At 33.6% G+C, this 26,840-nt stretch overlaps 1 protein-coding gene across 3 annotated transcripts in view; it reads right to left on the reverse strand.

Moving 5' to 3' along the window:
- Positions 1-26,840, reverse strand: part of LIN7A (lin-7 homolog A, crumbs cell polarity complex component) — a 184,948-nt gene that overhangs the window by 71,839 nt on the left and 86,269 nt on the right. For all 3 annotated transcript variants that reach the window (XM_074270863.1, XM_074270866.1, XM_074270862.1), the window contains exons 3-4: positions 7,103-7,174; positions 3,458-3,667 (exon numbers count right to left, since the gene is read on the reverse strand). In XM_074270863.1, coding sequence (XP_074126964.1) covers positions 3,458-3,667; positions 7,103-7,174 — 282 coding nt within the window. The remainder of the gene's footprint in view (positions 1-3,457; positions 3,668-7,102; positions 7,175-26,840) is intronic.

Consider the following 26,840-nt stretch of genomic DNA (forward strand, 5'->3'; position numbering starts at 1 on the left):
AAGATCCTGTGTAATATCAGATTTTAAATCTTTAAATCATTTATTTCCTATTATACTTTGTAAACAGGAAAGGAATATTAACTGGGTAATTTTTCCATGCTTTGTTATTGAAATCTCAAGTTTATTAAGCAATACAACCAAGAGTGGATGATCAAGGTAAGTAGTAAATCTGAGCCTCCTTTTCTGCACATCTTTGTCAGAAGATTTATACCTGGCACTTTTGAAAATTTTGAGAAAAAAATTATTATAATTATCTGCTAATTGTAGAAGCCATGTTGTACACAGTGATACAACCATAGAAGCTTGGATTCTGAGTTTTTTACTCACAGCTTTAAATAACATTTTGGTATATTATTTGTTACAAAGGTTTTTTTCTCTCTTTTAAGGGAAGAGTGATGAAGGAAAGCTAAAGAAGAAAATAAATTATTTTATTTGAAAAAAAATAAGTAGATGTTACCTGAATGTATATTGAAAAGTAGCTGAAACTTTCACATAACTTAGCATAGTTTCTCTCTAGAATCTTTTTCAGGGTTGGGAGGAAATCAATAATAAATGGGATTGCTATTTTTTAACTTGAACATCAACAAACCCATGATTTAACCAATATAGATTCCCCCCTTCACTGGCATTTTATAACTTTCAAGCCTTATTAAGCAATCCTCATATGTGAGTTTAGAAAAATTAACACCTGGTGGTCAGCCATCTGGAAATAAGCCTCTTTGAATTTGGGAAATATGGCTCTCTCAACCAAAAATACAATCTCAAAATCATGCCAAAGCTTGTCTTCTACTGATATAACCTGTAGGAACATAAGTTCCCCTGTAAATGGTTAAGTATAAGGAGAGAACCTTGGTGAAGAATTAAGTACTGTAATCCTACTAAAGAATAACTTCTTTTCTAGTGGAATAATAATTTGGATTCACAAGATACAATAGTCAATGACTACAGTAATCTAGTGTTTGATAAACTCAAAGACTCCAGCTTCTGGGATAAGAACTCACTATTTGACAAAAATAGCTGGGAAAACTGGAAAATAGTATGGCAGAAACTAGGCATTTACTAACACCTAACACCTTTATACCATGATAAAGTCAAAATAAGTTCATGATTTAGACAAAAAGGATGATACTATAAGCAAATTAGGAAAACAAAGGAACAAACCTCTTGCATCTGTGGAGAAAGAAGGAATTTATGGCCAAAGAAAAACTAGAAAACATTATAAAGTACAAAATGGACAATTTAAATTACATTAAATTAAAAAGGGTTTGTACAAACAAAACTAATGCAGCCAATATTAGAAGTGAAACAGAAAGCTGGCAACCATTTTTATATCCAGTGTTTTTGATAAAGGCCTCATTTCTAAAATATATAGAGAAATGGCTCAAATTTAAAAGAATACAAAGCCATTCCCCCAGTTGATAAATGGTCAAAGGATATGAACTGACAATTTTCAGATAATGAAATTAAAGTTATTTCTAGTCACATGAAAAAAATGCTCTAAATCCCTATTGATTAGAGAAATGCAAATTAAGATAACTCTGAAGTACTATTTCACAACTCTCATATTGGTTAAGATTTCAGAAAAGATTGTGATAAATATTGGAGGGTATGTGGGAAAACTAGAGCACCAATGCATTATTGGTAGAGTTTTGAATGATTCAACCATTCTGAAGAACAATTTGGAACTATGATCAAAAGGCTATCAAACTGTGTATAAACCCTTTTATCCAGCAGTGTTATCTACTGAGTCTGTATCTCAAAAAGGCCATTAAAAAGGGAAAAGAAGCAATATGCACAAAAACATTTTAGCAGACCTTTTTGTAGTAGCAACGAACTAGAAATTAAATGTATTCACATTAATTGGGGAATGGCTGGATAAGTTATGGTATATGCATGTTAAGGAATATTATTGTTCTTTAAGAAATGATGAGAGCAAGATGATTTCAGAAAAGCCTGGAAAGACTTGCATGAATTGATGCTAAGTGAAGTAAATAGAACTAAAAGAATATTTATTGTACATGGCAATGACAAAATTATGTGATGACCAACTGATGAACTTGTCTCTTTTCAAGAATTGATTTAGGGCAATTCCAATATTCTTGTGAAGGAAAGAGCCATCTGCCTCCAGAGAGAAAACTGTAGAGAATGAATGTGGATCAAAGCATAATATTTTCACTTTTTTTGTTGTTGCTTGTTTGTTGAGTTTTTTTTTCTCATGTTTACTTTTATTTCATTTTTTAATTGGATTTTTCTTATGTAGCATGATGAATACAAAAATATATTTAGCCTATATTTACCCTGTCTGTGGAAGGGGGTGGAGGAAAGAGAGGGAGAAACATTTGCAATACAAGGCTTTGCAAAGATGAATGTAGAAAACTATATTTGAAAGAAAAAGTCATAAAAAAGAACAATTCTTGACATATTTGCCATTTCTACATATATTGGGCCTTCAGGACACAAAAGCCAGTCTCTTGTGTTTTAATATAGACATAAATACCTTTTATTTTTTTACTTTAAATGATCTCTTTAATAAAACATGTATATTTGTCTAGATCAAAGCTTCTTAAACTGTGTGTCATGACCCCATAAGGAGTTCATGTAACTGATTGTGGGGCTCAAGAAAAACTTGACAATAATAAAATTTTCAAATACAAAAAGTATTGTAAAAAACAAATAAGCAAATCTCATTAATATGTAAATTTGCTTTCTTCTTTCATAAATGGTAAAATTATATCTATATCAAAGAATTATTTTAAAATAAATTTTATTTATTATTTACTATCAGTAAATGTTTGATTTATATACCTATTTTATATACCTATATATCTGGGGTAATGTAAACATTTCTTGGGCCAAAAGAGATCATGAGTGAAAAAAGTTTAAGAAGCCCTGGTCTTGAGTTCTTAATTAGGGATTCTTAGTTGTCTCCCAAATGGATAGATTTCAGACAATCTGTGAACTTAGATGTGGAAAAAAAAATTTACATCTGCATTTTCACTGACTTTTAACTATAATTTAGGAATTTCCTTTATTATTAAAATATATCATTCTGAGTAGAATCTATGTTTTACCAAACTGCCAATGACTTCTAAGTATCCTTAGTCTATAGTACTTGGATATGTGCTTCTATTAAAAAAAAATTCTACCATTTACCAAACTCAGGTTTAGCAAGAAGAGAGTTAAAAAATAGAAATTCCACATACATGAATACTTTCTCATTCAAGTTTTTAATGCAGTTGAATGAGAGTCGAAGGGAGAAGTGAGCCATAAAATTATTGTTAAATGTTTACTATCCTAACTTATTTCACACAAAATTGTTGTCTATGCCAAATGTTCTAGTTATAGTCAACAGGATATACTAGGATTTCAGAGATGTCTATAATAATTCCATGGGAGATTTGAGGGAGGAAGGGAGAGAAATGCTTAGAGAAAATCCAGGGTTATCATAAGAACATACCACTCCATTCACTGACAGCAGCTGGTCTCCCCTTTTGAGGCCTCCATGTCTTTCGGCCACCCCTCCGGGAATGATGCGAGAGATATAAATGGGGGAGTTTTGCTCCTTTCCTCCCATCACATTAAAGCCAAGGCCCTCATCAGTCTTGGGTAGTTCCACTACTCGAGGATGGGAATGACCTTCACTAGCTGCAAAAGCTGCAACTGTTGCCTGAAAGACAAGATGGTCATTTGGAATGAGATTAAGGACAAAGCAGGGTACTAATCTTATAGTAGGTAAACAGCAGTTATTCAAGCTAGGATGGCATTATCCTGGGAAAGAAAGGGAAGGAATGTGACTTTTCACTATTTAGATATCAATTGTTATTTGGGATTTCTTCTAGAATGCCCTTGGCTCCCTTACCTTCTCTCTCTCTCTCTCTCTCTCTCTCTCTCTCTCTCTCTCTCTCTCTCTCTCTCTCTCTCTCTCTCTCTCTCGTCTCTCTTTTTGCCTGTGCAAATTCCACTCTTTAGGAAAGAAGAATGGTATGAGAAGAAAATTTTTACACTGGAAGTCTGAATAAGTTCTGAATCCTTGTCTACTATGTCCTCTGTAAGTAAATGTTTATGTGTGTTTTGAGGCAAATCAATTAATTTCTATTGACCTCAGTTTCCTTCTCTGTAAAATGAAAAGTTTGATCTCTGATTAATCTAAATCTGTGATTTATCATTCAAGGCCCAGATCAAAAGGCACCATGAAACCCTCCTTAACTACCATAGCTAGAATTGATTTCTCCTCACATGATACATCTCATACTGCCTGGTAATGAGATAGTTGTCTTATCTCTCCTTTTAGACAATGAGCTCTTTGAATCCAGCTAGGCATCCCACTAGAAGTGCTAAGTGATGAACTAAATATAACTTGTATCTTTTATGGACATTACCAGACTGATTATTAATTTAGTACAATTCACACACATATATACACACACCCCTTTTTGGTAAATATTGATGATGTCTATTACCATTCAAAACATCTGTGGTTTTAAATATTTTGAATTAATTTGGGTTCATTAGAAATCCAGAATGAAGAAACTAAATATTTATAAGTGGTACTTTTACTGATATTCTCAGACTATTAATTTAGTAAATTTCATCCCTCCTTTTTTAAAAATAAATACTGATGATGCCTATAGGAACTATTGCTATTTAAAACATCTGAACATTCAAATCTCAGTTTTATTTAAAATTAATTTGGGCTGACTATACAATGCTTGAATGAATGAAGTTAATATGTATTCCCATACTGATTATTAATTTGGTAAATTTCATCCTCCTTCCAATTCTTCCCTCTCTTCCCTCTGCTTCCTTCTCTCTCTCTCTCTCTCTCTCTCTCTCTCTCTCTCTCTCTCTCTCTCTCTCTCTCTCTCTCTCTCTCTCTCTCTCCTGTCTGTCTGTCTGTCTGTCTGTCTGTCTCTCTCCACTGTAAATAATGATGAGGTCTATAAGAACTATTACCATTTAAAACATTGATATATTTAACTATTTAACTACCTTAGTTTCTTTTTAATCAGTTTGAGTTCATACATGACCTTTGATAAGTCTGACATCTTTATCTTATTGCATAAATATAAATGTTCTCTGAGTCATTTTCCCTTCATTTTCAAATATTTTCACACATATTGGTATAAAAATTTTGCAAAAGGAGCAGCTTTCAAATATCATCTAAAATAGAAAAGAAATTAATATACTGATTTTTCTTCTGAGCAACTACAATAATTTAATGCATATCTATTATTTAACTCTTACATTTTCCACTATATTAATCATTAGTTTTTAATAACTTTAAATAATCATCCAACTTTATTATTTTCAATAGAAATCCAGGTCATAAGGACATAAATTTAGATTTGGAAGAGACTAGGGCTGCCAAGTCCAGAAACTTTTATTTTGTAAATGGGCAACCTGAAGGCTTAGAGACTAAGTGACATTCCTAGGATCACACAGCTCACTAAGTATGACTATACTTAATGTACTAAATTTAAGTTTAAGAGACAGCATTCAAACCCAGGTATTCCTAATCCCAAATCCAGTGCCACCATACACTCTGCCACCAACTTTTTGTGACCTTGAGCCAGTCATTTCTACTTCATTGGACCTCAGTTTCTTGATTTGTAAAACTTTGAAGTTTGCATGAGATGGCCTCTGAGGTCCCTTCCAACCAGGATCTAAAATCCTATTATCCTAAAGTATGGAAAGTTTCTTTCAAGAAAAGTGATTTTCACTTTTATTTGCCCCTCATATTTTTTTTTTTTGATTACCTGTCTACTCTGGAGTGATTTATGAAACATTTATAAAATATTGATTGTTGCTAGTTAGCATTCTTTCCTTCACATGGTCTCATTAACATCAATTTAGCATTATGCTAATTTCTTCATTTAGTGATAGGAAATGAATGATATGACACTAGTGGCTCGCTTTCAGCTACATGCTTTGGGCTCATGCAGATCTCGCCATCATGCATGGGTTAAGTGGCTGACACAGATGCAGTGCGGACAGCCCAGAGACAACCAGGAAATACTGTGCTATTGGCAACATGGCGCTGCTCTCCTGCTGTTCTACATGAATAAGAAATGAGAATGGTAAAGCAGTACATAATTCTCGGCAATCTTAATTACACAACATAGAAAACATGTTTTTGTGTTCCACTTTAATATAAACAAATCACGATTTAATGAGAACAATATTCCATATTTGCTTGACTATACCTTATGGATCTAAAGCATTCATTTATATTTTTGAATGTGAATATAAAGGCTCCCAAAAAAGGACACAAGAGAAACCAGACAAAGGTTAGCTCTCAAACAAGAGATGATGAAATGCAGAAAAGATTTAATGGGGAGAAAATTCTTACTATTTCTGCCTTGTCAGACAGTTAGCTTTCCTGGGGAAAAAATACATACCTTTTCTAAAATATGCTGAATTTTTAAAATACTTGATTCATTGCAAATCATTTTGAAGGTCACAGTTAACTAATGGTTTATTTTACAGAATACTGGATGATCATTTTAAAATTTTCTTGTAAGGTTCCTAATAAGAGAGCCTCTGATATCTCTCATTCTGAGTTTCGAAGAAAAAAGGTCCCTTGCACAGGGTAGGTGAAGCAAGCCAATCCTCTTGGGTCTCAAGATGGTCAGAGCTCCCCCTCTGAGTGCCCACCCCATTCAGTGACCATGATACACAGAACCTAGCTAGATACCCAGGAGGAGTCTGAGGTCAATGCATGGAGCACGATACATTTACATAGCTAATAGATTCATTTTTCAGCCTTATGCAAAGAAATCCCCCATGCACTGAACAGGCCCTATTGTCCTAGAACAATATCAGAAAACCATGGAGTATCTCATACAATGAGCCAGTAGATTTGCTTGACACTCAGTGAATTCAATGAAATCATTCTCCTTTGTTAAGCTACAGAAGCAGCAGAAACGTTGAATTTTCCATTAGGAGTTTTACCTGGGAAGCAGTACTGGTCTAGACTCTGGGCTGCCACTGATGTCTAAATTTTCTTACAGTGTACACACGAGAATACCTGAAACACACACGCGCACAATCAATTACTGGATCACTGGGGTAGAATATATTTTTAAAGCAGCACAAGGCTTACCTTTGCAGTGGCCCTGGCACGGAACTCTGGGCACCCATTCACTGTTATGGTTTCATGCATATATTGATACACCTGAAGGGTTCATAGAAGAAGAAAAAAATATCTTGTAAGAACACTAGAAAGGAATTTCTTTCATCATTCATAAGACATTTAATTTTCACAAAGAGAAAATAATATAGGAAAAGTGAAAGAGAGAGTTGAGGCTTTTAACCTAAATCCCTCTTGTTTCAGGAAGAGGTACAAGAGCTGGGGAGATGTGTTTCACTTCTGAAGTTTCACTTTAATGCAATTTAGAACTTTCCCCTTTACTGTGCCATGGATAATCCATTACAACTGAATTATACATGTTTAATCACTTGGTGGTATAACATATAGGTTGGTAACTCTTTAAAAAGTTTTTCAAATTAATGTTCTCCCAAAACAATTCTATTCTTCTTTATACAAAACTATATTACTTTTTAATTTATTTTATTTTCCCCCAGTTATATGTCAATACAATTTTCAGCATTCACTTTTACAAGATTTTTGAGTTCCAAATTTTTCTTCCTCCCTCCCATTCTCCTCTCTTCCTAAAATGGTAGATAATTTGATATAGGTTATGTATATACTATCATATAAAATATGTGTCTATATTAGTAACAGTTACAAAAAACAGATAAATAACATGAAAAAGAATAAAGTAAGTAAAAGTAGGCTTTGGCCTGCATTCCAAGTTCATTAGTTCTTTATGTGGTTGTGGGTAGCATTTTCCTTCACAAATCCTTTGTACTTAGATCATTGTGTTGCTGAAAAGAGTTAAGACTTTCATAGTTGATCATCACACAACGCTGCTGATACTGTTTTTCTGGGTTTGCTATTTCACTTTGCATCAATTCAGTCTTTCCAGGTTTTCTGAAATCTGCCTATTCGTCATTTCTTAATGCACAGCAGTATTCCATTAGATTTATATTCCATGGTTTGTTCCAATTGATGAGCATCCATCAGTTTCCAATATTTTGCTATGATAAAGAGTATTTTTATTCATGTAGGTTCTTTCCCATTTTTTGTGATCTCTTTGGGATATAGACCTAGTGGTATTGTTAGATCAAAGGATATACACAATTTGGTTGCATATTTCCAAATTGCTAACCAAAATGATTGGATCAATTTACAACTCCACAAACACTGCATTAGTATTTCAATTTCCCCAATATCATCTTGAATATTTAACATTGTTATCATATTGACCAGTTTTATAGATGTGAAATAGTACCTTAGTTATTTTATCATTTCTCTAATTAACAGAACACTTCTTCATATGTCTACAGGTAGCTTTGATTTCTTCATTTGAAAAATTCCTGTTCATATTTTGACCATTTATTCTTATAAATCTGAGTTAGATTTATAAGAAATGAGACCTTTATCAGACACTTGCTATAAATAAAATGTTTCCCCATTATCTACTTACCTTTTAACTAGGTTGTATTGGTTTTATAAGGTGATAAAGTTTTTAATTTAATATAATCATATGTATATATATATATATATATATATATATATATATATATATATATATATATATATATAATATGCTTAGTAATGATTTTCCTCCACTCTTTCTTCCTCCTGTTTGTTTTCTCCCTCCTTTAGTTTAATCTTCTCCCCTTCTATTTTCTTATTTAATAAATAATTGTGTATATTATTAACTCTTTGAACAAATATTGATGAGAACAAAAGAGTCAAATGATGCTCATCAACCACCTTCCCATCTTTCCCTCTACTGTACAAATTTTTTTTTGTGATTGTTTATAGGAAATAATTTGCCTGATTCTACCCCTTCTTTCCTTCTTTACCCAGTATACTCCTCTTTCTTATCCCTTAATCATCTCAAATTCACTTTATATTCATACTCTCTATTTATATTCCTTCTAGCTATACTATTAGTGATGCAATTTTTAAAAATTATTGAGTATTATCTTCCAATGTAGAAATATAAGCAGTTTAGCTCCATTGAATCTCTGGTTTACTTCCCCCCTTTTTCCTTTTAAGAGATCATTTTTTAAATTTTTCATTTCTGCTTTACCCCTTATTAAAGATTGATATCCTATTTCCTTGAATGACCATTTTGTCCCTTTTGGAGTATTATGCTTAATTTGGGGTATTGTGGGTAGGTAATTCTTTGTTGTAGTCCTAGTACTTTTGCTTTCCAGATTATGTTCTGTGATCCCTGATTATTTAATGTTGTAGTTGCTAAATCCTTTGTAATCCTGATTGTGGGTTCCTAATATTCAGATAGTTTCTTTGTCCAATTATAGTATGTTTTTCTTGACCTGAAAGTTCTTAAATTTGGATATAATTTTTTTTGGTGTTTTTTGTAGGGAAGGAGGGATCTCTTTCCTGAGGTGATCTTATAATGCTTATTTTGCCCTCTGGATCCAGGAATCAAGATATTTTCTTTTGATGATTTCTAGAATGAAGTTATCCGGGTCTTCCTTTTGATTATGGCTTTCAGGTGGTCTAGTGATTCTGACACTATCTCTCCTGGATCTATTTTCCAAGTCATTTGTTGGTATTTTCTATTTTCTATTTTTCCATCATTTTGAATTTGTTGATTGGTTTTCCCCTTATTTCTGCTTTATTTTATGTATTTAATATTTTCCCCAGTAATATTCAATTTTTTTACATTAGTTTTTAAAATTTTTGAGTTTTAGATTCTCTCTCTCCCTTATCCCCACCTACAATTAAGAAACCACTTGTGAAGTTATGCAAAACATTTCCATAAAAGGTGAAAAAAATGTGTAAAAAAATAGATATTCTACTATAATAAAAATAAACCCCCCAAGAAAAATTAAGTTTAAGAAGACAGAGACAGGGACAGGGAAACAGAGAGAGAGACAGAGACAGAGAATGCTTCAATATGCATTCATGTATTATCAGTTCCTTCTCTGGATATGAATAGGGTCTTTCAGAGACTGAATATTAAGAATTTACTCAATTACTGAGAATACCAAAGTCATTCACAGCTAGTCATCCCAGAACATTGATATCCCTTTATAAACAGAATATTTTACTTTGTTTGAGTTCATGGAGGTTTTTCCAGATTTTTTTTTCCTGAGAACTTCCTGCCCATCATTACCTATAGAATAATATTCAATCATACACACATACCACAATTTATTGAGCCATTCCCTAATTGATTAGTATCTCCTCAATTTCATTATTTTTGTCCTGAGAAGATAGTTGCTATGAACATTATATATATATATATATATATATATATATATATATATATATATATATATATATATATATATATATATATATATATATATATATATATATATATATATATATATATATATGTCATTTCTCTTTTTTTTTTTTGTCTGAATCTCTTTTGGTATTGATGCCAAATAGTATTGTTAGGTTAAAGGATATGCATGAATTTATAGCCCTTTGGACACAGATCATATCTTTTGATCATTTATCAATTTAGGAATGACTCTTATTTTTTTATGAATCTGACTCAGTTTCCTCTATATGTGTGACAAATGAGATCTTACCAGAGAAACTTGCCTTGAATTTTTTTTAGAATTACTATTCCTAACTCTATTTCCCCTCATTTATTCTCTCTCCTTTCACCCTGTCCCTTCTCAAAAGTATTTTGGTACTAACCACTCCATCCCCCACAATACCCTCTTATCACCCTCCCCCCTCTTACCATATCTCATCACCCTCCCATTTTTCCTGCAGGGTAAGATAGAGTTGTATAACCCTAAAATTGATTGATTTTTGATATCTCATAGAGTCAGCAACTCCCACTTGGCCAATTCTAATTCTTTTTTTCTGAAGTATTTGGGGTTAAGTGACTTGCCCGGGTCACACAGTCTGGAATTGTTAAGCATCTGAGGCTACATTTGAACTCAGATCCTCCTGACTTCTGGGCTAGTGTTCTATCCACTACACCAACTAGCTGCCCCCCAATTCTAATTCTTTAAGGTACTATTTTCCTGTTAGCTTTTGTACTTTCTTTTCCATTTGACCAGTAGTATTGTTTTAAAACAGTTGTAATCTTTTTTTTCAATTTGTTGACTTTTATTTCATAATTCTCATGCTTCATTCTCATTTCTTTTCCCAATTTTCCTTCTACCTCTATTATATTCATGATCTGTCATCTTTACTCAGATCGCTCATTTGGTATTTGAACCCCCAAACAGCATAGCACCTGTGCACACTAATCTACAGGCAGACATATTATAAAGGTGTCTTGATTGTCTTTTTGATGGAGTCAACAGGAATAGCCATATAGAATAAACAGGTGGGAGAATATTGAGGGTTAGGGTGACCTACCACCAAAACCAAACTAATTCAGTATGCATAGTCTGTCCTGAATTCTCAGATTGCCTTTGGGATACACAAGGAAATCTGGGATCAATGCAAGGAATGCAATATGTTTATGTAACTAAAACTCAATTTTTACCTCTATGCAAAGAAATTCTCCAGTATTGAACAGGCTCTACTGTCCTATTATATACTACACAGTGAATCTCCCAAAGGGCTACTGGTTTAGACAGTTATATGCTAGCTCTGATTTGGCTGGTAATCTTGCCTAAATACTTTTTCTTCCATGACTTAGTATGAGTGAATTAATCATTATTCATGGTCTTATCTATGTTTGCGCTTTCCTAAATTTATTGCCAATGCCCATCCTTTTTAAAGTTTTAATTGTTAAAAATTAAAGAGTGTAGGCAGGAAAGATTATTAGATGATCTAGTCCAAACCACGAATTTTAGAAATTAGGAAAATAAGGCCCAGAGAGAATGAAATTTACAAAGGTGGTTCATGGTAGAATTATCATTCAAACCTCTAAATTTTCATTTCTAATCCATCGCTAAAGTGGACTGTTCCCAGAAATTTGCTAGCTGTATGACTTTAAACAAGTCCTTTAACCTCTGTGAGCCTCAGTTTCCTCATCTGTAAAATAGATGGATAACAATTCCTGAGACGGAGAGGGTGTTTTCTTCACTGAATTTCTTTTCCCAAACCAGTTTGATGATTTCACAGGTATATGGAATTTCCAGTGAGGAAATTCCTTCAACCAACACTGATGCCTGTTTCAAATTAAAGTCTTATTGAGTTTCCTGGTGACTTTTCTTCAGATAATCTCTGTTAATTTATAAGACCACTCAAATTTCTGAAATAAGGCAGGGTAGCCATCCCATATAAATTTAATATAATAATAACTAGCATTTATACAAGCAGCTGGTGGTAGAGTAGATAGAGTGCTGAGCAAGGTGTGAGGAAATTCTACATTAAAATCTGGTCTAAGAAATTTACTGGCTATGTAACCTTAGATAAATCACTAACTTTCTGTTTGCCTCAGTTTTTTCAACTGTAAAATGGGGGTTATTATAGCAGCTACCTTGAAAGGTTGCTATGTGGATCAAATTAGATATTTCTAAAAAGTGCTTATTATAATGCAAAGCATATTATCATAGAAATGTTTATTTCTTCCCTTAATATATTAATTTGATATTTGCAAAGAGCTGTACATTTGTTACCTCATTTAAGCTTCATAACAACCTTAGAAGAGAGGTGCTATTATTATCTCCCTTTTACATATTAGGAAAGTAAAGGTAAGGGAGATTATAATTGAATTGCCTTGGGTCACATAGCTAATAGATATGTGAATTAGAATTAGAAAACAAGCCTTCCTGACTTCAAATTCAGGACTCTTATCTTCTATTTGACCTCTCTGAAACATTTCTACATCTAAATCTACATCCATCTTTATCATTCTATAAATTAATGAGTGCATCAATGCTGATCACAACTTTCTTCCTTTTATCACTTATATATGTCCATAGATGAAGTGCCTAAAGGGTCTATTCAGTATGCTAGAAACATTTTGTTGTTGTTCAGTCATTTTTCACTTGTGTCCAACTCTTCTTAGCCCTATTTGGGATTTTCTTGGGAGAGATACTGGAGTGATTAGCCATTTCCTTCCTTCTCCAGCTCATTTTACAGATGAGGAAACTAAAGCGAACAGTGTTAAGTGATTTGCCCAGAGTCACATAGCTGGTGAGTGTCTGAGGTCAAATTTGAACACAGGAAAATAAGTCTTCTTGACTTCAGGCCTGGTGCTCTATGCACTATTGTGCCACCTAGCAGCCCCTGGAAATTGAAAACACTAGTATATCCCATTCTATAGTTTTCATTGCTGCACTTGGTCTCTTGCTTTTTGCTCTCCCTAAGTGACCAGTTTACCTCCTTTTCAATCATCAATTCCCTGGGTGACATCTTTACACTTCATGTACATGAACCAAGATTAACAATAATTAGCAACCTATTTCAATTTACCATATATTTTTTTCTATTTCTGTCTGGCCCCAAAATTCTGTGTGTGTGTGTGTGTGTGTGTGTGTGTGTGTGTGTGTGTGTGTGTATAATCCCTTTAGCAGTTGGTAGAGCATATGGACCCCTTCCCAAAATAACATAAAGAGAAACCAACTATATTGCAATGAAGATATACATATTATATATATACATGTATATATATATAATATGTATGTATTATACATATGTATTTTTCATCGAACTTCATAGGCACCCTGAAATCGATATTTGGACTCCCTTAGGGGTCTGTGGATCCAAGATTTAGAGACCTTTTTCTGGGTCACTAAGTAACTTTGTTTTTCTTTGAAGATTGTGGTAATCCAAGATTCACAGTCTCACAATATCACTGGAAGATTACTAGTATAAAAAAGTGGGATTTTGTTGTAGGGAGCAGATTTATAGAGCTTGATGTAAATTCCTAACAATTGTCTAAATTAAGTATAGTCCATTCTTTACTTGGGGGGCATGCTTGAACTATGCTCTATGACTTCTGCAGTGTCTGTTCAAGATACACATACAATTCAATGGGCAACATATCTAAGTGCATATCATGAATAGTCTGCTTCCTAGGAATTCTTCATTTACTTAGTTTTTACTGCATGGATTGTTCCTTGACACTCATTAAAAGTTTATTAAGATTTCGTCTTTCCCTTATTATTTGAGACTATAATTTTGGATAGCTTTGAAATACTTTGTGTTTAGACTAGAAGAGTTATTAATTTTATGCTCATCTTTCATTCTATGGAACAGATGATACTAGACGATTTTTACTTTTAAGCAAAACTAGAAATTATTAATAAAAGAGCTGTAACAAATATTTTAAAGCACCTACTATGAGTCAAAAACTGTTTCAACTGCTCTATCTCATTTTTCCCTATAGCAATTATGTGAGAAAGGTCCTCTTCCCCCCTCCCCGTTTTATAATTCAAAAAACTGAGGTAGACAGAAGTTAAATGATTTGCCCAGAGTTACAGAGCTAGTAAATGTCAGAGACTAGATTTAAGCTCAAATCTTCCTGAATCTAAACTCATCCCTGGATCCATTGTGCTACCTTAGTTATAGAGCAGATAGAATGGATCTCAGAAGTAGGATCCTATATTTTATAAAATGTTAAATTTGGAGTCAGAAAACTGGGTTCTAAACTCAACTATAACATTTACCACCTGTGTGGCCTTGAGCAAGTCCTCTCTATAGGGGTATCTTTATGGAGGTTTTATTATCTCCCCTTGAATAGTTTCCCTTCCCATAGATGGCACCCCTCTAAGCTCAGACATATCACTTTCACAAAGTTCTTAGAATACAATAAAGTCTGGTTCAGTGAATAATACAAATAAAATATTTCAAAGAGCTGTACCAAATCTCATTGTAAAGTTCAGCATCTATCATTTAATCCTTTATGGATTCCTCAAATAATATCAAATGAGATAGTATTTGTAAAGCGATTAGCACAGTGGCTACAATATCGGTGCGATAAACTGCTTATTCTCTTCCCCTTAACCTTCAGCAAATCTCACAGATTCAATAGGGTTATTGTATTCAGAATTTATGATAAGCCTAACAAGACATATTTAGAGAGAACCATTTGAAAAAGGAAACAAAAATGTATTATTATGGCCAGAAGGTCATTTGTTAAGTCAGGTTTTAGAAGAGAACTTAATAGAAACTTAAGAATATTAACCTTTCCTCCACAGAGTTCATTGCTACTTTTCTTTATATTGAAAATAAATTAAATGACTTTCTCTCTGGCTGAAAATTCCTTTATGAGATAATGCAACTATCTTAAAAAAAACAAATACAATTGATATAAAAAGTCTATTCCATCTGACTAAAGGAAATTTAAGTTGTTAAATTTCTTAAAGAATGATGTTGTTTCACCTTAAGACTTCCATTGATATTGGTGTCATTTAGTATAACTGAAAGAACATTACTATATCAAAGTGCAAATTGTGTGTATATGCATATCCATCCATCCATCCATATATATGTATAAAATAGTTTTACTCAGGGAAAGAATTCTAAAGCATTGAGAAGAGAGAAATGTATTTAATAAATTTAATAAAATTCTATGGAACCAATGGGTAACTTACCTATAAATTTGAGGGAAGCTTTGGATTAAAAACACAATAACCCAGTGTCTGCAAAGTACTATATGCTTTTTGGTTCTTACTTGGGATCATAGTTCATAAGATGTAATTGTAGGTAGGGATCTTAAAGATCAGTCAGTCCAATTTTTTTTATTTACAGAAAAGAGAAACTGAGGACCAAAAAAGTAGAGTGATTTTTCCCAAGGTAGAAAATTATCTGATTCTAAAATTAGTTGTCTTTCCATGGAATCTTAAGGCACTGGGACCTATGTACAAGGAAACCTTAACTCATTTCTCTTACTGTACAGTTAGGAAAACTTAGGTCCAGAGAGATAGAGTAGCATTTCTAAGAACATACAATAAAATAATGGTGGGATAGTCATCCCTCATTGATTCTCTATGTGAGAATGCATATTCAGAGGCTGATTCAGCTGGGCCAGTGCCCAAACTTTGTTGTCTTCAACATTTGACTAAGAGAATGCTGAGATGTCCCTTTTTGCATTTGCTCTTTTGGTGCTTACTTTGAGTATAATTAACAAGTTATACTTTACAGAAACTAAACTATGACATGTTGATTTTTAAGCTGGATCTCATAGGGGCCACTAGCTGGTGCCATAGTGTACAGAGTGCCAGGACTGAAATCAGGAATATTTCTCTTCCAGAACTCAAATCTGGCTTCAGAAACTGTGCAACTTAAAGTCATTTCAGCCTATTTGCCTCAATTTCCGCCTTTGTAAAATGAACTAGAGAATGAAATGGTCAGTCCTTCTAGTATCTTTGCAAAGAAAATCCTAATGCGGAATGGAAAATTGGATACAACTGAAACAACTACACAATAACAACTATTATTTCATAGTGTATGGAATTCTCTTTACCAATACTGATTGACAGTTGCTCTATAATGTATAATCTTAGTTGCCTAGATCAAGGACTTCTTAAACATTTTCTTTGAATAATCCTTTTTCATCTGGGAAATTTTTATATGACCTCTGGTATACAGATATCTAAAATAGGTATACAAGTCACACATTTATTGATACTAAGTAATAACTTCATGACACCAACATTCATTTATAAGACTCTGTGTGGTGTTGTAAACTACAATTTAAAAAGCTGGGGCTTAGAGCACAAAGAAGTGACTCACCTAAGACTGCATGAGTCAAGAAGCAAGATATGGGCCCAGTTCTTCCTGATTCTAAGAGCAGCTAGTGATGCAGTGAATAGAGTGCTGAGTCCTAAAATCAAACCTGAGTTCAAATCTAGCATTATATATACTAGCTGTGTGATCCTAGACAAGTCACTTAATCATGTTTGCTTCAGTTTCCTTGTCTGTCAAATGAGCTGGAGAGGGAAATGGCAAATCACTCCAGTATCTCTGCCAAATAAATAAATAAAATGGAATTAAAAAGAGACAGGATGACAGAATAACAACAATACACTTCCCAATTTGGTGGTCAGCCTAGCATCCATTATATCACTGCTTCTTGCTGCTAGGTTAGAATATGTTTTATAAAAATCACAGTAGTAGTAGTAGTAAATATAGCATGAAATTATGACCTATTCTATAAAAGACAATGTTTTCCTAGTCACTTTCAGGTCAAAGAGTTAGGTTATATTTAGCACAATAAAGAGGCTTGTGGATGTCTGGTAAGAATACAGAAGCCTCAAACTGAGAGATTAATGAAAAATTTGGTAGATAATAAAGACTTCTATTCCAAACTAGGTGGAAATATTTTTAAAAGGAGTCAAAAAACACTGATCTTGATGATAGATACTGAATGACAGGGCTTTGAAATACAAAGAATATGATGTGCAGTCTTTGGGAAAGTGTTTGAAATAATACCAAAGAGACCCTGGGCTCCAAGGGTCATAAATGTGCAAAGGAAGTGATCTACTTTAATGGATGATAAAACCTTGTAGCAGATATAGGAATGCTCCAGCGATTTTCTAAGGCTTCAGTGTAGATGAGATGGGAACTCAAGTGTCAAAAGAATGAGAATTAGGATCAGTTTGGCCATTCTATATCTGTGACCTGAGGGGAGAAATGAACCTTTCACTGTAATTGGAAAAAAATGAAAATGACACTAGAGTGAGTTGCCTCGAGAGGGGGAGAAGAAAAATGGGAAGACATATAAAGGAGTAATACTGAAGCGAGTAAGTGATTTTATGAACAGAGGCCATATAATGGAAGGGGAAGGTAAAGGATTATTAAGTATTATACTAAAAATACTGTCAAAATTTGATTAAAAGAAGGTTGTATATGATTTTTTTTACAAATATTATTCCTTGATCTGAATTAGAACTACAGAGATAAAAAGGAAAACTTAAGAGATGTGCAGTATATGGTGGGATTTGAATATATGGAAATGAAACTTGTTTATAGCATCCATACTAAAAGATGAATCCCCATGTCCCTTCATAATTTCAGGCCATCTGTGTACTTGGACAACATTTGCAATATTAAGCCACACTGTTTTTTTACCATAATGCAATAAAGAGCTCCAAAATTTTTATAGCAAACAGTAGGGCGTGGGAATTGCCTAAAATTAATTAGTGACTTGGAATTTAAATGTACTCAGTAAAATGGAGTCCACTAGAACTAACTCCCAGCAAAGTAAAACCCCTGTAAATATTAAATGCATTGATGGGAAGATATATATTATACTTGCTTTTATTACAGAAGAGTAAGAATACATATTATATTCCTAGGCTAAACACTATTTAGTCATTTTAGGTCATTTTGCAGAAATAATTTTGACAGAATTGAATATTGATTCAGATCCTCAGAATGTTACGTATCTATATTTGACTGAAAAATCCCAAGCTTTCAAGTTTTTTTTGTTTGGCCAGTTTTCTTTCACAACATGACTAATATGGAAAACTGTTTTGAATGACCATACATATATAAACTATTTCAAATTGCTTGCCTTCTCAATGAATGGAGAGAGGAATAAGAGAATTTTGAATTTTTTTACATTGATTTAAAAATTATTTTTACAGGTAATTTAGGAAAAACAAAATACTAAATGTACAATTTTTTAAAATCCTAAAACACACACAAAGAAATGTTTTCCAATTGTTTTCTTGGAGTAATAATTCTCTGAAATCATCAAAAAGAATATTTTCTTCTAGAAGAAAACATAAAATGCAAAACATGTCAAACATGAACATCTCTAGAATATAAAGTATTCAGTGAAATTACCCGATAGTTTTGCCATAAGATAAAAGTTTTGATTGGAATGCACAAGTTGTAAGACATCTACTGCATTAAGAAACTCTTGTTGCTTATGATCACTGTAAAGGCACCAAAATGAGTGATGGTATTTTGATGTTTGAAAGACCTTAGAGGTTCTCTAGTCCAAATGGTACCCTCAATAAGAAACTCTACTACAATATCTCAAATGGCCTTCTAATTGAATTATCCAGTCCAATCTGTTTCAGTTCTAGGCAATCCAACCCAATTCCATTCAACAAATATTTGTTAAGGCATGTCAAAATATTTTGGAGATACCTTGTTTCCCAAAGCTAAGGACCAGCAAGCAGACTGTGCTCTAAACATAACAACAGTCCTCTGTGTTCTGGGTGAGTTTAATCTCTGGAAAAGTATATTGCTTTGAGTAGCATGAGGTGTTCATTGAAGGAATGCCCTTTTTTCCCCAGGGAAACATCTCTTGACATGTTCACAATTCCTGTTTCTTGTTACCACTAAGTAAATAGAATGCAAAGTAATAGAACTACTAAGTAAATAGAATCAGAAATAGTGGACTCCTGCTCCCACCACACACAGTGGTTCTGTATCCTGCTGTGAGATAATTTTAGGACAATGCAGGACTTTCTGCATTGTCTATGCAGGAACTTGCTAGGAGACTTGCTACTTAAGTCCTAAGAATGATTATTGTTATGATCCAGCCCACTTGTGGTTTTTCATGTATAGAATCTGACTTTGCTCCAGCATGTTAAGCTCTCCTCCTTAAGAGGACTTCTACTTTCTAGTGTTTTCCTCATTTTGGAATTAATCAGACTTCTGTTTGATACCTGACTTTTCTGTCTCTATCTTATTCTGTTCAGCTCTGTCAGATTAGTGTCCAATTTTGGTCTATTTAACAGAGACAAGATTAAAAAACACATACATGAAGCAGTACAGATATAAAGACATAAACAAAATAGCCCTTCCCTTTAAGGAGCTTATATTCTAGTAGTCACATCAGCAAGCATTTATTTCTTCTTATTGTTCAGTCATTTTCAATTGTTCTGACTCTTTATGACTTCATTTGTTTTTTTTTTTTTGTTTGTTTTTGCAAAATAGTAGAGTGGTTTACCATTTCTTCTCTAGCTCATTTTATAGATGAGCAAACTGAGGCTAGTGAAGTGACTTACCCAGGATCATATAGATAGTGAGTTTCTGAGACCAAATTTGAACTCAGGAAGATGAATTTTCTTGAATTCAGACCTGGCACACTATCAACTGTACCACCTCTCTGCTCACTTATTAAGCAATTTCTAATATGTAAGGCCCTGTATATAAATATAAGAATAAAGATAGCCCATATCTTCATGGGACTTAAGGTCTAATTATGGACAATAACACATGAAAAGGAAGGAGATTTATTAAGGGAGCATGGTAAACAACTTTTGTGAAGTCAGGAGTACAGTTTGGAGAAATATGTCATGGTTGGCCTGGGTCTCTCGAAGAATTTTGGAAAAAACTAATCAAAAAATGAAGTTATAAGAGATAGAAGGTACTACCAATGTGAGTTCAGGGTAGCGGTGTCCCTCTGGAAGATTTTAGGATGAAGTGAGCTTCTCGGCTGACAAGATTTCTATGGCATGCTACACAACATACTGTAATGATGCAATCAGTATTGCAATCTGAGTAAGAATGATACTCATCTGCCCGTAGAATGTAGTTTTCTCCTTGCAGACCTCTAGTAAGGAGGAACTCATTTCTCCCAAGGGATTCTCTTTCTACTTTTCAATATACTGTATTTTAAGACCACTAAACTAATGGTCTTTGAGGGAATGCTCAAACTACTTCTCTGAAAGATATAGTCATTGTTCTTATGTCTCCATCATGGGCAAAGCAACAGAAATATAAAAGTTCTTCCATATGATAATGCTTCAGCTTGATGAAGGCAGCTATGATGTCCACTCTAAGGTTCTTTTTTTTCCCTAGGCTAAATCATTTAAGTTATCTATACTAATGGTTTTGTTATAAGCCCCTTTACTAAAATGATAGGACACTAATTTCTAAACATGGAACCTTGATTACAATTTTATACCATGTGTGGTCCTATCAAGTAAGAGGACAATAAGACAATCAACTTTCTCATGGCAGGTGTTAAGGTTGATGTTATGCTATTAATACAACCTAAGATCCACTGTTTACGGTCATTCTTTTGACTTGGTTTAAGTTCAAAGTTCAAGAAATGTTTTTCCTATAAGTTATTGTCTTTTACACATTCTGTTTGTACATTTGATGTTTTGAACTTAAGAATAAGTATTTGTATTTATTCCTATATTGAATTTAAACTTATTTGATTCGTTCTAGCCTTTTAAGTCTTCTGTAGATTCCAAATCTTTAAGCTAACTTCCTAGTTTTGGGTTTTCTACAAATTTGGTAGAGATTTCACACACTTATGCATATGTACTATCAAAAAATGTTATAATTATAAAATTAATTTAAAAAAAGAGATTTCACACACTTTCATTCAAATCATTGATTAAAGGCAAAAGATTAGGCAGAATAGGGCTAAACACAGAGAACCTTATGCCACTCCACTAGAGAGAATAATCCTTTAAGTATTACTTTTGCCAGACATCATCTTTGGAAAATGTTAATCTAAATGATGGGCAAGAAAAATTCTGATCAAATTGAAATATATATACAATACAGAGTTATGCTGATAAAGAGATTTGTTAAAAATATTATTTAAATTATTATTTTTAAAAGACATAATTCCAAACTTGTTAATTCGTTCATTGGAATGCATTCTTAATAAGTCTAATTTAATTTAATATATTTTTCTTTACTTATTTAAAAAATTCTATTCTGATTTAACATAACTACATGTGTTTCCTGCTAGTTCTGTTACATCTTTGGAGTTAGGAGTTTTGAACTGTAATAGGTTATACCTATCAAGGGACCACATTAAATTTGCAACAGTATAGAGAAGAATTTCTGTGAGTGGGAGGGTGGGGAAGCAGTCATATGGTTCAAAAAGGATTGAACTAACCTAGACTGGAAATGGAATAAGTGAAATTAACTCCTGTGTCAATCAGTAATAGAATCAGGACTTTAAGTCATCTTATCCATCACCTGTAAATTCCAACCTGGGCAAGATGGTCAGATTGAATCTTAATAATAAAGAAACCCATTCTGAGAATGGGGTCGTATACTTCTCCAGACTTTTCAATGAGGTACATAAGGTTAAGAACTGTGATCTAAATCAATTTAGATCTAATTTTACAAAGAAGGGAACAGAAGATTGGAAGCATGTATAATTTTCAGGGAGAAATTGATTATTTAATTTCATTACTAAAAAACATTTAAGGAAGAAAAATTCTTATTTTTATTCTTGTTTTTTCTTTGACTGACACACATAAGGAGACATAAAAGAATCTATCTTACTTCTATGGAAAATAAGTATCTGTTTATTTCAGCTTCTCTTTTCACAACATGAAGCATATAAAATTTTTGGAGAAATGAGGAGATCTAAGGGATATTATCGGTTCATTTAATAATTGGGATACATGGTGCAATAGAGTGAAGGCGACTGCATTTGGAGTTATGAGGAGAACTATTTCTTTGTTCCTCAACAAGGCCTTCTTTCAGAAAGTCACCCTCTATTAACCTTCATGAATATGAATTGATTTACAAGGTTTACCACAAGAAGGAAATTTTAATTTGCTGGCTTGTCACACAGGGCTAAATTCAGCAGTATCACTTAAGTTAGAAGAAGTATCAAAATGTCTTGAATTTGAGCTGTTCCCCAGATTTATGGTCATTTAATTTCCTAAGGGCCCTACTCCAATTTATTATGAGTAAGTGTAGTAATAAATGACATATACCAAGACCCAGTTTTAGAATTTAAGTCAATAAATCAATTAATTATGAGTACCAGTTGTACACAAGTCACTGGGCATAAGGACAATAATAGAATAGTTCTTACCCTCAAGGAGTTTGCCTTCTCCTGAGAATTGCAATCTGCCTATGGCTAGGTGACTGCAAGATCATTTCAGAAGAAAGAGTATACCAACAACCAAATTTTGTTCAAGAAATGTGTTCCTATGAGTGTCAAAATGGTTAAGAGTTTTAATAAGTGTAAGAAAAGGAAGAAATCTCTTCAAGGCATGGCAGCAGAAATGCTGAGTTTGGGGAACAAAAAAAAGTCAGTTTTAACTTCAATGCAGAGTGTAGGAAGGAATTAATGGGTCCTAAAACTAGAACCATGTTTTGAAGAGCTTTAAATTGCCAGACTGAGGCATTTATATTTTATTATAAATGAAATAAGGGGGAAAAGTAATTTCATATTTTTAAGAAAATCACTTAATATCTTTAGGTCTCATGTTCCTCTTGCATAAAATGAGAGTGCTGCCTAAATGACCTCTAAGGTAATTTCTAAATTCATAAGCTGGAAGGTTTTTGAGCAGTCGTGGAACCTAGATTTGATCTTTAGGGAGAGTATTTTGTCAAGTATATGGAAAAGAGAGATTAGAGAAAAGAAGAGAATAGAAACAGGAAATCCAAATAGAAGGCTATTGCAATAGTCTAAGGAAGAAATGATTAGAATACAACCTAGAGTGATAGATCAGAGTAGAGGAAAAAGGACAGATGGGACAGAAATGATCAAATGATCATTGAAACCATGAGATCACTAGGCAAAACTGAGCAGAAGACCCCCATAAGTCTTGAAAGAATAATCACCAATTACTTGTTAGGAAGTAGAGTTCAGCAAAGGAAGAAGGAGTTAGATCTAGAAAATAACCAGCATAAAGCATTATATCAAAAGAGCCAAATCAGCCAAGTCAGCTAAGTCAGAAGAGAATGTTTAGGAGGAAAAGTTTGTTAGTAATGATCAAAGGTGTAAAAGAGAGGGAAAAAAAAGACAAGGAATGAGAAAGAAAAGCCCATCATATTTGGCACTTAACAGATCATAGATAGCCTTAGAAAAAGCAATAGTTGACTGATGGAGTTGTAAAGTCAGATCAGAAAGAATTTAGAAACTAATAGGTGGTGAAGAAGTGGAGGCAATACCTTAATACCTCAGGGTTTTTTTTTAGTTTGACTGGAAAAGAGAGGAGATGGTAGCTTGAGGGGATATCAGAACCAAATAAAGATTTTAAAAAATAGATTTTTATTCTTTTTTTTAATATTAAATCTCTTCTCAAAGGACTATTCCTATTCAAGTAATACAATTTTTGATGACTTATTAGTCTCTTTTTATGCTTCTTACAAAGTTCTCAATGTCTATACCAACTGCCCATTCTTTTGGAATTATTTCTACCAAATCTTGAAGGAGAAACAAGATGGCTATTTAGGGAAGGGCATTCTGTACTATAGAAAGAAAGCTAGACACTAGCATGACCAAATTTAAATTGAGATAATTCGTTAAAAATAAATAAATAAAATGCTGTAGTTAATATTTGAAGCAATACTCTAATCATAGTGGCAACTCCCATTATTGAAACAAATGATGTGTAACATATCCAAATTATTAAGCTTTGAATGAGTTTAGGGCATCCACCCTTACTGAAACTGGACTAAGAATATTATTTGTACCCTTGCCATTACTCATTTATTTTATTATTTTAAAAATATGGTTATACAGACTAATAGCACATTCTGTAGAAAGTCTATTAAGATTCATTCAATTTAAAGACTGATAACACAATTTAGAACAAATCAGTCAAACTAGTTTGTACAATGACTAAGGGGAAAACAAGGGTCACAAGTTGCCAAACATTTTTCCCAATGACAGGGCAAGCAGCCAAGCCTCTAGGGAGAAATCTGCTTTTTATGGTCATCCAAATGGAACTCCCCGGAGGCAGTTGCTTTCACTCCTGTCAGGGCCAGTGTTCCCCCTGGCAGGAAATGCCTGAGCAAAATTTTTCTGAGCTGTCATTCCCAATCAACGTATCATAACGTTCAGTGGTGCTGTCATTCTATTGGTTTAGGCCATCTATTGAAGATAAACCTCTGGTGGGAATCTAATCTCAAAAAAACAACTCTATTAGAACCTTCTAAATTCACTCTCAGCCTCCCTCTTTAGCTGATGGTATTTTGATGTGAAAGTCCCAGCAGGTTATTAATAGGCCTGACTAGCAATAGAATATAGATTAGCATGATATTTCTATTCCTTAGTCTAGATTTTCATATTGCCATATTTCATATTGGGATCATAACTAGCCCCAATGAAGACATAATGATGATGATGATAATTTTTTAAAGCTAACTTTATATAGTACTTTAAGGTTTGCAAAGCACTTTACATATATTAGCTTATTTGATCAGCATTACAATCCTGTAAGATAGAGATTACTCCCATTTTACAGATGAGGAAACCAAGGTTTTAAATAACTTGCCTAGTGTCAAATAGCTATTAAATATCTGAAGCTGGCTTTGAATCCACTTCTTGCTGATTCCAAACCCAATGCTCTAACCATTATACCATGATATCTGAGAAGTAAAGGTGGGAGGGTAGGGACCCATGTAAGTACTTTTATAGGGCCTGTTTTTCCCCAAAATCCTATGGGGGCAAGCACCAGATCCTATGGGACAGTTCTACCTCTCCTATTCTAACTTTGGGGGGTTTGTCTTCACCACTTCCTATCCCCTTTCCTTGAAACTGAATTTGCCCCAGGTTCCAAGGAAATTAGGGTTCTAACCTGAATTAATTAATCTGAAGTCAGTTATAATTTTTCTCAGTCCCATTAATTTTAAAGTCATATACATCATCAATTCTTAAATAGGTATAGTTCAATTATTAATACAATTAATATAATAGAAACAATAGATAAATTATATTGTCAAAAGAATTGGATCAGATAGCTAATTATTGAATATCAATTGATAACTTGGGAACCTTTCTTTTTTATTAATTAAAGTTTTCTATTTTCAAAACATATACATGGATAATTTTCAACATTCACCCCTGCAAAACCCTGTGTTCTAATTTTTTCCCCTTCATTCCCTCTACCCCCCCTTCCCCAGTGGGTAAGTAATCCAATATATGTTAAACATGTATAATTCCTCTATACATATTTCCACAAATATCATGCTGCACAAGAAAAATCAGATCAAAAGGGAAAAACTGTAAGAAAGAAAAAAAATGCAAGCAAACAATAACAAAAATAATGAAAATACTATATTGTGGTCCACATTTAGTTCCCACAGTCTTCTCTTTGGGTAAAGATGATGGCTCTCTTCATCACAAGACCATTGAAACTGGTATGAATCATCTCATTGTTGATGAGAGCATGTCTATCAGAATTGATCATCATATAATATTGCTGTTGCTGTGTATAATGATCTCCTGGTTCTGCTCACTTCACTTAACATCAATTGATATATGTCTCTCCAGGCCTCTCTGAAACCATCTTGCTGATCATTTCTTATAGAACAGTAATATTCCATAACATTCATATACTATAACTATAGAGGACTGGAACTCTGAAAAGGTGTACCCAGCAGAGGACTTAACGCTTATTACCTGTGCTCAATGTGAGATAATGGTTCAATATGATATGTAATGTGATGGCTCTCCTCATGATTAGCATTTGTGGAATGTGTTGTGATGAGATAATCAGAGTAGAAGGATTGGAGGGCAGAGGGAAAGAGTCAGATTCTCTCTGCCCCAGCACACCGAGGGGAGAGGACTTCAGGCTCCAGACTCCAGAGTCCAGAATTCATCTTTGGCAAGCTGCGTGGCAGCTTACCTGCCTCCTTCACTTCTCCTCCTAAAGACCAAGGAATTTGATTGATCCTGAGGCCCTCCAGAGAACTAGCCCAGACATTATGCATAACTTATTTAGCCCTTCTCCAATGGATGGACATCCAATCAGTTTCCAGTTTTTTGCCACTAAAAAAAGGGCTGCCACAAGCATTTCTGCACATGTGGGTCCCTTTACCTCCTTTATTATTTCTTTAAAAAACAAGTCCAGTAGAAACACTTCTGGAACAAAGGTTTTGCAACAGTTTGATAGCCCTTTGGACATAATTCCAAATTGCTCTTCAGAATGGATGGATCAGTTAACAACTCCACCAACAAAGTATTAGTGGA

The sequence above is a fragment of the Sminthopsis crassicaudata genome, chromosome 5 (assembly GCF_048593235.1).
Source record: "Sminthopsis crassicaudata isolate SCR6 chromosome 5, ASM4859323v1, whole genome shotgun sequence".
NCBI classification, from domain to species: Eukaryota; Metazoa; Chordata; class Mammalia; order Dasyuromorphia; family Dasyuridae; genus Sminthopsis; species Sminthopsis crassicaudata.